The 17,216-nt window shown below is 44.0% G+C and overlaps 1 protein-coding gene across 26 annotated transcripts in view; it reads left to right on the forward strand.

Annotated features, from left to right (window-relative positions):
- The window catches only part of tcf7l2 (transcription factor 7 like 2), an 88,626-nt gene that overhangs the window by 60,351 nt on the left and 11,059 nt on the right, over positions 1-17,216 (forward strand). For 24 of the 26 annotated variants that reach the window (XM_034859864.1, XM_034859871.1, XM_034859875.1 and 21 more), the window contains 3 exons: positions 11,109-11,241; positions 13,900-14,002; positions 15,015-15,101. In XM_034859864.1, coding sequence (XP_034715755.1) covers positions 11,109-11,241; positions 13,900-14,002; positions 15,015-15,101 — 323 coding nt within the window. Of the gene's footprint in view, positions 1-4,731; positions 5,489-11,108; positions 11,242-13,899; positions 14,003-15,014; positions 15,102-17,216 lie in introns of those variants that run through there. The other 2 variants (XM_034859877.1, XM_034859876.1) reach the window with 2 other exon arrangements.

Raw genomic sequence — 17,216 nt, forward strand, 5'->3', positions numbered from 1 at the left:
CGTGGTTCCCGGCGTGAAGCGGTTTCTGTGGGAAGCCGGTGGCGGAGCAGGGAAAAAGCTCCGGGACGCTGGAGCTGAAATGCTGCAGCGGGTGGTGCTGATGGAGGCTGCCTGTGTGGTCCACAGCAGTCGGTGCTCCGCCGGGCTCTGCCGAGAGTGCTGGAGGTCCAGGATTTTAATGAATGTTTCATGTTAAATATAGCGCAAGCGTCGTTCACAGTGCAGCGCTTGTAGATCTTTATTTTTATTAATGTTCCAACAAAGGTGAAAACGGGAATCCAGATCTTCCTGTGAAAAGAAAATCAAGGAGAATATATCCGTTGCATTTTAATCAAAAGAAAAAAAGGATGTTCTTTGAATTAAAACTTTTTCTGCCGTCATCAAAATTATTTGCAATTTATTATTTTAATCCGTTAAAAAAAAAAAAGGTTAAAATTATGACTTAAAATACTTCATATTCCTCTCCTTTTTTTTCTTGAGGTTCCCGCTGTTCATGCGCCACGAAATCTTGCTTCATTAAAAGTGTATTAATCTTGTCTCGTCTCATGGGAGGTACCTTAAGATGATGTTGTGTCTTTTTCTTTAAATTGTTGGAGGAAAAAAAAATCTTCCAGATTTGGTCCCTGTCAGTCAGAAATAATTGTGTGCTTAATCTTGTCCCTGATGGATGACTTGGAGTTCAGCAATGGGCCAGCTCCAATGACAAATACAATATTAATATTCATTAACTGCTTTGACAATGCTAATTTTGATGCAGTAGTAAAGGGCCTTCCAAAGTTAGCGGCCAAAGCATCAGAGCTGAGCAAGGTGGCAAGATAATTTGTGCTGCTTTACTGAGCTGAAGGCTTTTAAAGTCTTAAGCAGGGGGAAAAAAGGCTAGGTACCACAAACAAAATAAAAGAGAAAGGGAAAAAGTTCAGACGCATTGGAAACCAGGACTGTGGAAGTAATACGATCAAGAGACGGCTACACAAATTTGACACCTCCAATGCTGAATCTTTGAGCACATAATTTTTTTATTTAAACAAAAACTTACAACAAAAAAGGAGCACAACATGGTAAGTCAGCACATTCTCGATTTTTGTTGTTTAATCTTTTTGATCTTTTCAATTATCGCTATTTGAAGATCAATAGTCATTTTTTTCTGCTGTGGCTAAAAGGCTCACAGCGGTGGTATAGTGGATGGTCGGATCACGGCTTTAAGAGTGGGCTTCCTCTCTTCAAGCCAACAGTTGGCCGGGTTGAATTTTCTATCGCCAGCTCTCCTGAAAACCTTCCGACGCTTGTATCCATTTATTGGTATTTTTGCTATTGTTTTAACTGCTGTTGTTGGCTTGTTGTGTGGCAGGTTTGACTTTGGAGTTGGGGCTCCTTTTCCCTTCTCACTTGTATTGAGAGAGTTCAGGCAAGAGAGTTGGAGGTGCCATAGCTGCACTACAATGACAGGCTCTTTTGGTGATAAATGTCTGTTTCTTTTTGTCTTTTCTCTGGCTGTTTTTTTCCGGGGCTTCCTAAATCAAAAAATTGGGGCTACCGAAGGGCAGGACTGAGGGGCAACGTGGCTGCGACGCCACACACCCTTTGCTCCGGATCGGAATGCTTTATCTCGTCTTTTTTTCTGACACTTTTTCTGCCCGGCGTTTGTGTTTTTGATTTTGTATTTAATTTAGTGTGACTTGCGGTGAATGGAGCGTGGCTAGTTTTGGGGATTAATGACATGACGAGAGACACCCCGCTGCTTGAGTTTAGCCAAGTTAGGGCAACTCCTATAGACGGCACTCCACTACCTTTATGTCTGCCAAGCTGCTGAATAAAAGCCTCTCTCTTTCTTTCCCTCTTTTTGTTGTTCTTTCAACTTATCAAAGAAAGAGAGATGGACACAAAAGAGCTTATTAGGGGGGATATGAAGATGGGCGAGGGGGAAAGAGGGACTCCCGGTCAGATGCAGAGAAGAGCAGCGCAGCCTGAGCGTGCGTTTGTATGCATGAGGGGGCTGAGAGTGAACAGCCAGCTCTGGCCATCGCGGTCCTCTCCGCTCTGGGACCTGAAGGGCTGCCATTCTAAGTTGCTCCAGCATACCTGGGCTCTCGCCCGGTCCTCCGGCCGCTCTCTTATCGGCTTAACCCATCGGGTTTTAGCGAGGGGCTGCCGTAGATGAGGTGCTGCCCCCCAGTGGATTAGTGGCTGACATGGCGGTGGGAGTCTGCTTGGAGTCTGTGCACTACCACGAGTGTCAGCATGCTTGTTTTAACCAGGAACCGAGCAGCATCCCAAATACAGCTCTTTTAAATGGTAAGACTTTTCAACATTTTAATAACAGCTGTGCTTTATTTTCTGGTGCTTGTTTGGCTTTAAATATTATGTTTTGATTGGATTTATTCATGGCAATTTTTCTAGGCTCCATTTGGCAATTTATAACACTTATGTTGCTAAGTGACAGATTGACAATTTGGATAATGAAAGGCAGTGTTTGATTGCTTTGTCTTGACAGCCTGACAGGGGAGTATTATTCTAAGACATCAAACTAAATACTATTATTGTTTGTTCTACGGTAAAACACAATTACATTAAATCTAATTCATCAATACCATTATTTATATTCAAGCAACTTCAAATATTAAATGCTGTATTGACATTTAGATTTTAGGAATTTTGAGCCTTTCTGCTAATACAGTGCGTGTGCTGGCATTAATAAATCAGAGTTAATATTTATTTACAGTTCATGTCTAACAGCTTTAAGTATCTGTGATTTTTAATCAACGTTTTTGTAAATAACATAATTATACTGTAATAATTCAAGTTTATACAAAAAGAGGAGAACCAGGATGCGTTCAAATTATTTTCTCTTCCTCCTGCATTGTTCAAATGTACCTGTGAAAAGAATGAATTTGTAAAGGTCATAGGCCGTTCCGTTCCCTTGTTTTGTAAAAGTTTTTGTTCTTCCTTTTTTTTTTTCATGTATTGCACACTTTTTGGGCTCGTGCGAACATCTCAGACAGTGGAGTAGAATGGATTATTTTTTTCTCCCCCCTGTGCTCTCTTGTGTTGTGGCGTTGATGCTATTGTGGCTAGGTGATTGGGAGCTGTCCATCACTTGCTGGTGAACTGGCAGTTTACTTAAGAAAGTGCACGTGGGACAAAAGGAGATGGCAGGAGTGTGGCAAGCCGGCTGAATAGAGGGAGGGCAGGCAATTAGCCACCGCCTTGTCGGGGTTCTTTTACTTGTCAAGCGGGAGCCCCGGCGCCATTGTCCAAGCTGTGTAAAGGACATTCCCAGGGCTTTGTTTTGGCTTTAAGGGCCTCAGGACTGCCTGCTGCAGGCCAGGGGAAGAGCAGGGTCCTAACAGTGACAGAAAGGAAAAATAAAAGGAACTGCGTATGAAGAGAAAAGTCTCTGTAGGTTTGTAATAGTTTCTGTTGCCAACTTTTTTACAGCTGAACAATATTCATCTTTTTGTTTATTGCTTTAGCTTTTAAAGATATTTTTACATTTCTAAATTCCCGTAGCCTAGCTGATTTTCCTTGATTATTTTCTTCTTCATTAACCTTCATCAGGTTATTTTAAAAATGTAATAATTGTTACTGTGCTTAGATGGAAATAATGTTTTTCTATAAATATTTAATTTGTCATGGTCATTAGTCAGATTCAGGTTGTTAGATGTTATGAAAGGTAATAAACGGGTGTCTTGTCAAGTTAATTATAGAATTTAAATATAAATGATTAGAAACAGTGTCAGAATTTTCTCTTGTAATAATTTTAAATTACCGGGAAGAAAGAAAAAAGAATGTCTGTGGGGATTTAACATTTTAAAGACATTTCTTTTTCTATTCTTTTATTAAGCAGCTAGTTAATATTTTCTCTAATATTAAATGTCTAATGTGGGAGAAAATCTTTTCCCTCAGCCATCTTAGGAAAAACAATTCAAATATGTTTTTATCAACAGACATTTTTTTAAAGCAATGTGGCAAATGTTAGGCACATATTTTAGTTTTACAAAACGAATCACAAGTCGTGTGTGATGGTATTCCCCTTCAATGAGCCTTGTCTGTGTGTGCTCTGATCCCCAACAGATCTCTTTGAGATTTCTCCGCGCTTGTTGAAAGACAGACTTGACCATTAAAAGTTTATCATTTGACTTTATTATCGAGAGGAATAGTGGATTTGAAGGTGAAAATAGTTTCAGAGACATGAGAATGGGAAGAAGAGGGCAGTGAGGAAGGGCTTGAGGCCTTGTTCACATGAACATTGAATGGAAACAGAGTTTAAGGGGGAGTTAAGAGAAGAATTGTTCTCTCCACTCTCCACAAGGTATTATTCAGAAAAAGGGTGAGGGGGGGGGGAATAGAAATGGTTGCGGCGAAAGGTGCCACGTCTGTGTCAGAGTGAAGACTCTCCCTCCCTCTCCTTAGTTTACCCCCCCGGAAAGTGGGTATGAAGAGGGGACTGTCAGCATCACACAGATAAAGTGACTGTTGGCCACACTTTGCTGAGCCTGCCCTCCCTTTGTGGATGTTGTTGTGTCTTGTTCCTTTTTTTCCCTTTCTATCTCACTCCCTCTCCTGCTCTCTCCTCTTTGTCTCCATCTCTCGCCTTGCTTGCTTTACCTTGTAGCCAAAGCTTTTCAAGCTGCCAGTTCGTCTCTGGGCATCCTGGAGGCACAGCAGAGCCCACACACACACACACACACACACACACACACACACACACACATATTCTTAAGAAACACATACACAGGCCCAACGTACAGCAGGGATTTGGGTAATAACTGATTTTCTTCTGTTTGTGAGTGTATTTGTTCTGGCGTGTTGCTAGTGGGAAGACTGCTGCAGTTCTGAAAAGCTGCTCAAAGTAATTTTTCCTTCTCTATGTCCACATTCTGACTCTCACTTTTTTACTTCTTGTCATCAAAACTTTCACTGAGAAGAAGAGGAGACTGCTGGCCGCTGAGAGCAAAGGGCTTCTGTGAGGGATTTGGGGAATTCTTTTTTTAATGATGGAACTGGTTGGGTGGGGAGGATTGTGGTGACTTTGGGAAAGTAGGCCTCAGAACCTGAACCTGCTCTAGACGCCTCAAGAGATTCTCACACGCACTGTATGTCAAAACCTGAGGGAACAATGGTCAGCCGGCCACAAGTGCAAACAGAGGGGGGGCGATAAACACACATGCACACACACCACACATGCCCAGCAACACACTCGCACACATTGGAGGAAGAAGCCAAGGCAGAAACAGACAAAGAGGGAGAAGTGGAGGAGAGAAGCGGCCAAGAGAGGGCTTCTCCCCGGCGTAGTGAGGAAAGGAGGAGCTGGGGGGGCCAGGTGGAAGGAGGAGGAGACAGGGGCGGGGGTGGGACCGAGGGGGTCATGTACCCGCGGGATGGAGCTTCAGCCGGGCCGGAGGAGACGGGAGCCAAGGCAGGAGTCCTGGGCCCCGGGCTCTCTCTCCTCCAGCAGTGGGGCTGCTGGCACCTCAATCTGAGCAGCTGGGTAAGTAACGCAGTACTGCTCCCCTGCTTCTTCACGGTCTCGGCTTTTTCTTACCACTGAAGGCTTTTAGCAGTATTCTGACAGGTTGTTGTTGTTGTTGTGGTGCAGGTTGGTAGTAGGGTGGCAAGGGAAGGGGAGGGTGGTATTTGGGCGGAGAGAGTTGTTTAAAATGTCACAAAAACTACTTTTGTGTGTAGCGTTTTGTGTGTTCATTATCTTAAATATGCATGCTGATAGCTCAAAACATGGCTTGATGCTCCACAGGTTTTTGTAAATGTCACACACTTAAAAACAAATCCAAAAAGATATTGCTACTCTTAAATTGAGGCCTACATAACAAATGTAAAAGTTGATTTAAAAAGGACATTTTCAGAAACACGGTTCTCTCATGAGGAATATTATTTACTTGACAAAACATTATTTGATCAAGCTCATGACTTAACCATGAAATGTAAAATAAGATTTCAATAACCTCAAAGATTAACATATGCCTTTGTTAAGGGTGCCATCCAATTCAAATTCTTAATTGCCTGGCTTTCAACTGAAATTCTGAGGGGCTGATTGCATTTCAAAAGGCAGAATTCAGTGTGGCTCTTAACACTGTGATACAATATCAACTCTTAGAGAAGCCCCTTTAACTCAGGTACGAGAGCTCAAGAGGCTGTTTACATTGAAAAGGGAAAGCTTTAACACACACGTGTCTAAGAGCCGATTTGTCTTCACAGAATACAACAGTTCTACCAAATACCACTCATATTTAAGCTATTTGTGCGCAGTTTTATTTGTCTGTGACATATCAGAACATGTCCTTTCTGCAATTCTATTTGATGTACCGACTATCAAAGATGGGAAGCAAAAATAAATGGTGACGAATGACTTGAGTGCTAGCGTAGAGAGCAGGAGGAAGGGGAGCAAAGGCTCTGGCCCACATAATATTTTTGTTCAGCGCTCTGATCAAGCAGTCGGCATGTCACTGCAGCAAAGTGAATAGATTAACTTTTAAATATAGTGTGGTCTCGGGAGCCCCTTACCCTCTGAGACACATCTACTCTGCTAGAGAAAACTGATCAACACCTCCATATCTGCTTTTTAAATCCTTTTCCTCTACAATTCCCAGGTTCTTAATATTGTGAAGAGTCTTTTTTTTTCCTTTCCAGTGATTAACCAAGAAATACTATTTCTGAAATGTAGCAGGGTTTTTAATCAGAGTGGTATGCTGGAGGAACGTGGCTCTGATAAGCTTTTAATTGGTTAGAGCATTTCATATTCCGCTGCCGTTAATCTCAAAGTATTCCTTATGGATTGTCTGCTTGAATCTGACGATTGATTTGACTGAGTGCTCTGTGTGTGTGTGTGGTTTGCTAGGAGATGAAGATCTGTAGCCTGGAGGGGATACTCCTCCATACTTCCCTAAGGAAAACAGCTATCATGTGTGTAAACAGATTTTAACAGGAGGACATTGGTGGCACCACAGTTTGTGCTTTTTGTTTGAATCAAAAGAATTGAATCAAAGTGTGCACATACTCACACACATACAAATGGCTCTTAAACTCTACACCAGCCCCCACCCCCCAGTTTTGTTAATGTTATGTGTGTGTGTGTGTGTGTGTGTGTGTTATCTGTGTTGTCACTTCATGTACCTTGGGCATGGGCCACTTACACGCTCTGGAAGAGGCTCAGGGCACTCTGGCAGCTTATTCTGCTTGCTTTGGAATTTGGAGGCCTGAGAGGACCCCTATCCATCACGGCACTGTCATCCCCGAATCTCTTTCCTCTTTTCCCGGCCTCCCTTCCCTTCCCTGCCGCGGCCTCACTACAGCTCATTAGCGCCCGGCAAGCTGTTGTGACAACTCATCATATCATGACATAAAGCAGAAGGACAGAGGCTCTAGCCCTCCACCCGGCCACCCCACCCCCTGGGCCTTCAAGGTCATCACCTTTACATTTAGGGCTCAAATTGGCCCTGCGAGGTGCCACCGGGCGGAAATGCAAGGCCAACAGCTTTTTCCTGTCCGGACTCCACCTCTCTGTCTCCCTCCCTTTGTCTCCCTCCATCCCGCTGTCACTTTCTCACCCCCTTTGCCTTCTCCTGTGAGCCCCTCTCCCTCCCCACAGGTCTGACTTAAAGCAGCTCATTCATTTGTCCACTTCCAAAAGGCTCTTCACACATTGACGCAACAGCATTCGTCACTAGCTATTATAGGAAATATTTTACACTTGAAACAGTATTCTGGCCGTACCAGCACTGCAGCTTTTTGAGATGAGTTTTACTTGGTTTGAAGTTTTGAAACCAAAAAATAGTGGCATTTCTTAGCCCTCAATGGTTAGTAGATTAACAGATATTGTAAAGGAGCACAATCTTGAGGGTGATCACACGGACACAAAAAAACAAATATATTCACATATAAATATATTTATTAGCATTTCAAATATAAGCATTTTTTCCTTTGAGCTTGTGAGCCTTGCAGTTGGAAATAGAAGAATAGAGTAAATAGAGCCAAGGCAGTATCAATAACATAACCAGAGGCGGCAACTTCTGTTTCTGTTTGTGTCTGCTGTACTTAAGTGTGCTGCCTGCACTTCACAGCACTGGCCTTCCTCAGCAGCAGGCGCTGTATGTGTCCTGTACGAGAAGAGAGTCAATGTGCTCATTGATGTTTGTGTAAGAGTGTGTTCTTAAATTTTTCTGCAGGGTCTTTTGAATGCCAAATCTCTTTTTTGAGGCTTGAAAACCTGGTCTTTATGACTACAGAGCGGTGTGCTTGTTTGTCTTCTTCTATATTTGTTTATTGTAATGACGAAGGTGGTGGGAAGGATGCAAGTCAGCGGGGGTGTAGGGGAAGGAAGTGTTCTTTCGTTTCTCCTGGCTTTTTGTTGAGCAGGGAGAGTAAAAGCCTCCCACGTTGCCTGCGTTTGTTTCTCGCCTGCTCTTTGGCCTCTGTGCGGCTGAAGCACCCAGCAGCCTGCCAGACGAGTCCTGGGCTTGTACTGTCCCATAGTGGCCACAGGGCAGGTGCTGGGCCTCCTGACCGTGGGGACCACCGGGTGCTGTCTTGACATCAGTGAGAGACAAAGTGGATGCTGCTTTGTGTGCGATGATCACATGGCATATAGAGTAAGCAGGTGAGCTGATTGAAGACATCAGACTACAGGAAGTGACCATGAATACGTAGGGTGATCACTACGGGTGTGATTTGCAGTGTTGTCACTGGCAGCTTTTGTTTTTCTTAGCTTTTTGTAAAAATAAACCATTTAAAAATTGTTCATTGGAAAGTAGCAAAGGCCAACAACCTACCAAAACTAGAAGTTATGTAGCCATGTTCTTTTCTTATCTTTGTGGCTCAGCCAATGTCTGTAGTGGACTGAGCTTGTGGAGGCAGCAGTCAATCCAGCCAGTTACTATTTGCCTCGCTCTGGGCTTTTCAGGATAAAAAAAAAAAAGAGCACACTCTTGGACCACAAGTGACTATGATGTAAATAGGCTGGCTTCTAGCTCTCTTCGTCTCTCTCAATCCCATACACACCCTCTCTAACACCCTCTGTCTAAATGTGGACTCAGTGGATGGGCATTTTGAACGGTCTTCTCAATGGCTGGGGCTCCCGGACAAAAGAACTCATTTAAATGGCCACTAAAGCTTTTCAGCACCAAGAGATGAAGAATTGACAACATTCTTTCACATCATTACCCAAGGGAAGAGCAGGGAGTCGTGAAGGAGGAGGTTAGGAGGTGAGAGCTGGGGGGACAAGAGGAAAAAGAGGGAGCAGGAGAGAAGGAGACAGAGGCCATCTTCTAGCATTCAGCTGCAGACTCATCAGCTGCATGTGGCAGCTGTCATAACCCCCATCCTGATTGTTTTTCTACCAGTTTATTCTTTTTCATCTCACTATTTTAGATGTGCAGATCAGATCAGCTACGCAACGAGGAGTGCCTTGGTTTGTGTTTCTTTTTAACGAATCCCATTTTGCCTACCGCCCCTTCCACCCCCCCACCCCCCCGACCCACAAACACATATACACACCCCCAACCCCTCTCTGCTTTTCTCCTCCATAGCCTTTTCAGCTCAGGGCTGTGAATGAGTCCCAGGAGTCTCTCTGCCTCCCTGGAGTTCTGCTGGGGTTCATTAATCTTTCATTGGGACCATGGCAATAGGGAATGCCCCCCCCCGTCCTTCCCATTCTCCACTCTCCCACCACTGCCACTACAGAATAGAGGTCTAGATGGCCAGGCTTGTACGCACCGTACAGATGGACAGCTTTAACTACCGAGTGATAATTTAGACGGGACTCTGAATGGACTGTTGGTGTATTAAGCTCTCGCACGGGCCCGATATTAACTTCAGCCACAAACATCCCAGGCACATGATTAGTTTGCAGCATTAAGTTCCGCGCACATTGGTTTCGCCCTGGGCCCACAGCTTTGCATTTGTATTGTCAATGAGCATCGGACAACTGAGCATCATTTGTATGTATGCCCCCCTACCAACATCTAGTCCCATTAATGTTTTTCAAAGTCTCTTGGAAATTTGCCACAGTGGAGTGTTTTTTTTTTTTCCCTTCTTTCTGGCATGGGTTAAATTCGCTAATGAGGATGTGTGGCCTATGAGGGAGCAGATTGAACACACTCACACACACACACACACACACACACACAGGCAGCTTGGTGTCTAACTCCTCTCCCCCTGAACATATCATCCATGTTATGATAAGCCTGATTAGTGCTGCTTCTTTGACTACTAAGGGCGGGATAAGGATGTGTGGGTAAAGAGGCGAGAGCAGGCTCTTCCACCAGCCTAATCTACAACAGAGCTCTAATCTGGTTATCTTATGGTCGGGGGACTGTGGACTGTGTGTGTATGAGTTTCTGTCTCAGCCTGGCCTGATGAGAGGGGCTGAGCTCTGGTTAACACAGGGGCCCACGGCAGCACACCCCTAAAGCTCCACTGTAATCATTGGGTAATTGAAAAAAGGGGGCCTGCACCACTTAGGAGCACAAAGAGAAGATTACATAGCTAAAACTAATTTGGCAAAAATGCAGAAATGGATTTTTCAGCCCCACCTCCTCTCTCCAATCCCTTTTATTACAATACCCCCCAAACCCTCTGTGAACCGGGCCCTAGGGGAATAGATGAGGGAAGGGGAGCGAGAAAGAGGGGAGACCAGGAGAAGGCTCGAGAGCAAGAAGGACGAGAGGCAAGCGGAGCACCGAGTGGAGCTGCTAATGACTGTGGATTTACACACGCTGCCTTGATTTCGTGGTTTACAGATGATCGATTACTTGACTGCAACCGTGGTTAAAAGTGCCTCATCACACATTAGACCCAAATGTGAACTGGCAAACCCCCCAAGCCTCTGATTGTGTTACTGAATTCCAGGGTGACACCGCAGAAGTGTATTTAATTACAAACCACACTATTTTCACTGTGGCTTGGCGGTTTGGCGCCTCGAGAGTACAATGAATTTGATAGCTCGAGAGCCTTCAGACCAAGTTGTAATTCTGTGGCAGACGCCTGCAGTCTCTATCCCCTAACCCAGATATTAACACCCTGGCCTATTTTTCTTTCCCCCTTTCACTCTCTCTCTCTTTATCACTATCCATCTGTCTCTCGCTTCTTTCTCTCAGTCTAATAAGGTTCCAGTGGTACAGCACCCTCACCATGTGCACCCACTCACGCCTCTGATCACCTACAGCAATGAGCACTTCACACCGGGGAACCCTCCACCTCACCTACAGTCAGACGTGGATCCCAAAACAGGTATTTTTACACTGCATGCATGTACTGCCGTGTTAAGATTTTTTTATTCAAAGTAGAATTTCAGTTCGTAACAGGCTACTAAAATTTTTGCTGAAAACAAAACCTTTCGAAAAGAGTAGTGTGTTTTAAAAGTGCCAAGGAGGAAACTTTTGAACACCCTGATACATTTCAAGAAGTTGAGAAATCCGCAGAAGCATCTCTCCTCAGATAAGGCACTTCATCTCTTAGAAAGTGTTTGCACCGATAGGTGTGTAAATGTTTTATCATGCCCTGCCACCATGGATAACATATTCAGGACTTTGTTTGTATGGATGGCGTCTGTCTGTCTGTAGAGATATTCTTGTCAAAACAATTCAAGATTTAAAGAGTCTCTAGAGGAAACTGTCCCTTTCAACATTGATACCCCCATATATAATGAGAGGAAGTATTATGAAATAGAAATGCTAAATTTGTCTAATAATTGTTTATTTATTGATCTCAGAAACATATCCAGGACAGTTTACGAGACTGTGATAGCTATAGTGGGACAAACCTTATAGTCATCTCAAGTACTTCTTGTTGACAACTGCTGCTCTCATCTTACTGATTAAATTAGCTATCACACTCAATGACGGGGTTTGGCTTAAATGGGAAGTGGCCCTATATTCCAAAACAAGAACCTGAACAGTGGCTCATAAACTTCCTCGTAAAACATGGAATTCAGAAAACAACCTTGACTTCTCATGACCGCAACTCTGTTTGCCAAGACAAAACAAGACAGCCACTGTAGTTGGGAGGTCCTCACTTCTAAATACCAGAGACCGGAGTCCAAAGACTATCTTCTCGGTATCATATTTTTACCTAAGCACACAAAAATCCTTAAAATGGAAGACACTTAGCACTTGGATTTGTACAGATTTTTGATGATCCACTCTGTTGGTATGTCTTAACTGTTAATCCTGCAGATTTAGAATGTCCATGTTAAAAAGTCAGATTCTGCCCCCACATTTCTCCCACAACCATTCAGCAGGCATTTGAAGCAATTTTATTCATTTCCGTGGGCATCTTGACCCAGCACTTCATTCAGCCTATCCATTCAGGTTAATGCATTTTCAGTGGAAGGAATAATTTCATGCTTTTCACTGGTCTCTAGTGGATGCAGTCAATGTTTTAGGTAGTAATGTTCCCTTATTATGATGGTTGTTACAAAGGGGAAATAATGTGCCAGCTGCTGTTTAATGTAGTGCTTAATAGAGCTGCTTAATTGGGCTCAGTGTTTAATTAATTAATGAGCTGTATTAGGTCTTCAGTGCTGGGTGGTGATGGGATAATGTTTGCCTGGCTTTCCGTTTTTTTTATTTTTTATTTTTTTATAGTATTTGCCTTTACTCCAAGGAAAAGGTTCTCAGTTTAGAGACAAACTGCTGCTCTGCACATTGTCCATCAGTAACAGAATTCCCCACAAGATTCAGTTCCTGGATAACCTGGCTCAGCTGCAGTGTTTGGGTTTAACCACAAACACCGGCCAAGTTCTGATCTATGAGGATTGATCTGGCTCTCCTTTGGCCGTGTTGGCACTGTTCGAAATATCCGCAACAGCATCTAAGCAGGCGAGCCAGCTGTGTGGAAGAAAACCACACCAGCCAAAACAAAGTCCCCAAGTTCCTGGTCTACCGAGTGCACAAACCTCCCTGCTGTCTATTGTTCCTTGTTTCAAGTTTGCCATGAGAGAGACAGTTATTTTTACAACCGGGTGTGTACGAGACCTTTCCGAGGCGTTCACTCAGGGCAGCTTGTCGATGCAGTTTCTTCACCTGTCAGCTGCCACAGAAAGCAAAGGCAACACCGCGGATGCTGCGATTGTTCGACGATTCCCTCAACAAGAGCTGTCCTCAAATTGAACATCTTTGTCACGGTTTGTCTGTGGGGGAAAACAAACTAAATTCTGTACTGGCTTTATGTTAAATCTGAGGATCAGTCGGGCGAACGGAGACAACGAGCCAATACATGCACTCTTCATTAACTGTGTCAAAACATACAGCTATTGAAATAGTCAACCATTTATCTGAGTCCAAAGTATTGACTTCAACTTAAAAGTAAAAGTAATTTGTAGTTTAACTGATGCTGACTTTCAGCTCATAATCTGTAACTGCCGCACATCTATAATATGGGTTTATTCATGCATAATATCAGGTAGAATCCATATCCACCCAGCCAGTATGTCAGTGTAGATCAGCCCGACTCAACCTGGAGCCCTGTACCAGCAGCTCTCTGATCACACAGAAGGCTTTAATTATATTGTTGTGTTTTGTTAACTTCTAATCCTCAGTCATTTTATATAATTAATCTTCTGAATCAGTAGACAAATGTGACAAGAATCGTGTTGGTGTTCACTCCTCACCTCTCCCCCTTCTGCCTCTTCCAACACATTGTGCCTCCGCCGCCGCAGCCTCAAAGGCCTTTGATCAGGAAGTGTGATTTAGCACTGTGTACATGCGAGCAACAAGCCCTCTTCCTCCTCCTCATCCTCCCATCTACACTCCTGTGATGTCTGCCCCGTTCAGATGTGAAACTCTCAACAAAGAATGAATTCAGCACTGACAAAGATTTGGTTCTCTCTCTGTCATCATCTTGTCTGTCCACCTCCTCCCTGCTCCTGTCATCCTCTTTCTTCCTCAGGAATCCCAAGGCCTCCACATCCTCCAGATATATCTCCCTATTACCCGCTGTCACCTGGCGCTGTCGGCCAGATCCCTCATCCGTTAGGATGGCTAGTACCACAGTAAGCAAAATCTTTTTTTATCACTCTTTTTACTGTATATTCTTATGATCTGTGTGAAAAGGTTTGCAACACCCACATATTGTCATGATTAATAAACTGTATTTCAAGCCAAATCCCAGCAAGCAATAGCAGCATATAGAACCTCACATGTGTGAACACTGTAAAGCAGGATGTTGTTCTTTATTTACACAAAGTCAATTATGGAAACTGTCTCTGTCTTTGTCTCATCTCAGTCCCCAGAGTAAGTGCTCTCTAATTTTTTAAGGCCTCAAAACTCAAACCGGATTCCTTAACCTTCTAACACCCTCACTCCTGGACCACTACAACCCATTGCAGCTTCTTCAGGCCCTCACCAACCTCAGCTTGCTACTTTGTGACAAATACTATTTTACATGTCCCTGTATGGTCCAATTAGAGTAATGAACTGTGATTGCCCGTATTTTACCCACAATTCCACATGGGGGCTCTCCCCTGGTAACTCTTGTCAACACTTGTTAATATGACAAAAGGCTACAAATTAAGCTCTGTTAATTTAATGTTTTCTCACCGCGATCTAAATACCGAGAGAGGCCCCAAGCGCAGCCATGGCGCCCTTTGATTTGCTGCACTTTATTTTGGTATAAATTTACATTCATTATTGTTTGTCTTTGGATGTGTAGACCTCAATTAGTGTGATGGCTCCATTAAAGAGACCCGCGCTTCGTCTTTAATTATCACAACAAAACACCTAGTTCCAGCTTGGGGAGGAACAGGGTCCCACTCTGTCGACACAGAGCGAAGGGTTATGAAATTTAATTAGCCATTGCTATCAAGATTTGTGGCATTCAAATTGTTCAGAGTTTTCCTCCCTTTGATCTGCACTCTGCAATCCCCTAGATTTTTGTCCTGATCAAATGAGAATAAAGAGGCCCACGGTGGGGAGAGGAGAGAGACAAAGGGCTTTAACTTCTCCTCTTCCATCAACCCTGTTCCTTTACCTTTTTGCCTTTCTTCTTTTCTTCCCCCTTCCCAGGCAAGGTCAACCTGTTTATCCAATCACAACAGGGGGTTTTAGACACCCCTACCCAACTGCGCTCACTGTCAACGCATCCATGTCAAGGTGAGTTAAGACCTAGGAGCTGAACACACACTTCTCAGTTACTCATACATTCAGTTGTGTGTCTGTGTTGGCTGTGAGGGCAATGCACAAGCAACACAAACACACACACACACACATGCAGAGATGGTGAGTGGCAACTTCTCTCTTAAGGAAAGCTCACACTCCCCATCTCTGTTTTCAAAAGGCCAATTCTCTGGAGTGTGATGCCAGCTAGCATGCTCAAATATTAATTATATTTATAATTTTGTAATGAGGCCCCTGAAGAACATTTACCCCCACTGCATGTCAGGCAGATCTGAATTGACCTGGAGCATGTCCATGCTGTGAGAAATGAGCAGCCAGACCGATAAACAAACACAGCAACACTTTGAAGGGGACTAGATGATATAAGCCGGTGCCTGACACTTGGCTAGTGCTTTGGTCCAGCCCATTAGGGTCCAGCTCAAGTGCTGCTTTGGACATTACTGCACCCATGGGGGGTTTGTGTATTTGTTGCCATCTTGTATACATGTGCGTGTGTTTGTCAGTTGGTGTTAAATTACTTACTGTTCCCTTGAGGGACGCATGTCCTCTATATTGTGTGGAAAGCGACAATTATAAATGACTAAATGCCCTAAAAAGCAACAACACAAAAAAACTGCCTGCTACTCCAACTCCTCCTCCTCCTCTTTACACACCCATGCAGCAGGGGACTATGGACGGGAATGGTTTTGAGGCTAGGGATGAGGCCAAGCTTTACTCTAATTACAGCCTGATTGGAAAAGCAGTTCCTGAGGGCGGTGTGTTTAGACCTCACGCCCAGTTACATTGATGGATCATGTAGATGCAGAGAGGGAGCAATCACTAGGGAGAATGACATTTGTTTAAAAGCATAGACCTGAAAATAAGGGAAAGCTGACTTTATAAACTCTCCCAAGTGTTTTTTTGCTGTTAAACTGTCCTTTAAGTGATTCAAATATCCATACCGTATTGCATCAAATGTTACATTTAAACTCATTCTGGAGAAAGATCTCTGGATTAGAGACAGATTTGCCCCTCCCAGCCCCTGCCAAGCAAGTCTCAGGTGCAAAGGGTCAGACGCTGGGTTTGTCCAGACATCGGCATCTGGCAGCAGTACCCAGCCAACCTGGGCTTTAAGTGACTGCTAATTTGGTCCCTTAATGACAGCCTCTACGTTGTGATCATCTTATTTCCAGTGCAGTTAATTAAATATACTGGCTGGGGTGTGGGGGGACTGGCCATGGGGGAGAGCTAATGCCCTATGATGAGGCCCCTAATTGAATTAGTTTAACTGAATAGATGGAGGGTTCTGGGAGCTCTCTGGAGAATGGCAGGGTTTAACACATCTCCAAAAAAAAAATCTAAATTCTGGCTTTGACAGGGAAGAGAAAAAAATCTATTTGTTGACTAAATCTAAACAAATTCTATTTGTTGACTAAATGTAGTAAAAATCTGTCTAATTGTATCAGAAAAATGTCAGAATCCTTTCATACCTTGCCTTCAGCCAGTTGGTTTTGTTCAAAGAATAGACCATACTGTTACGATAGTTTAAACAATTTGTAGGGAGCAGGCTGACTGGAAGAAATGTGAGAGAAAAGACATCCTGGCCTTGTACTCTTGTCGGGGGCCAGTTCTTTGCAGGAGCGCGCTGCTTTAGTATCAGTCCCCTGTGCCGTAGCCCGAACTGAATTAGGATTCAGGGAAGGAATCGGGTACCTTGTAGTCCTGCGGTGAGCACCTTACACCTAGGTCCTGTTAAAAAATGCATTCTTTTATGACGGGAGGAAAAGAAGCCAAGGAGAGTAGAGACAGTCAGCGGAGCAAATGAAAGACATTATTTTGATAATAGGGCTGGAGCCAGTGCAAGGACCCGGTATTGTGCGTGTGCGTGTGAATGTATGTGGGACAGGTAGGAGGATGTGAAGGCCCCTTTGCCCCTCATGCTTAAGCCTGCCCTTTGATATGTTCCCCCATCAACCCACTCCCTCTCTTTTCCTTGGGAAACGGGAGAAGCTCACCGGCCGGATCATTATACATTAAACAGGCACGGGGGCTACTGCTACGCGTTGGCAATTAAATGGCACTGGCTGACACTGGGCTTGCTGCGCGAGTGAC

Source organism: Etheostoma cragini, chromosome 21 (assembly GCF_013103735.1).
Source record: "Etheostoma cragini isolate CJK2018 chromosome 21, CSU_Ecrag_1.0, whole genome shotgun sequence".
Classification (NCBI taxonomy): domain Eukaryota; kingdom Metazoa; phylum Chordata; class Actinopteri; order Perciformes; family Percidae; genus Etheostoma; species Etheostoma cragini.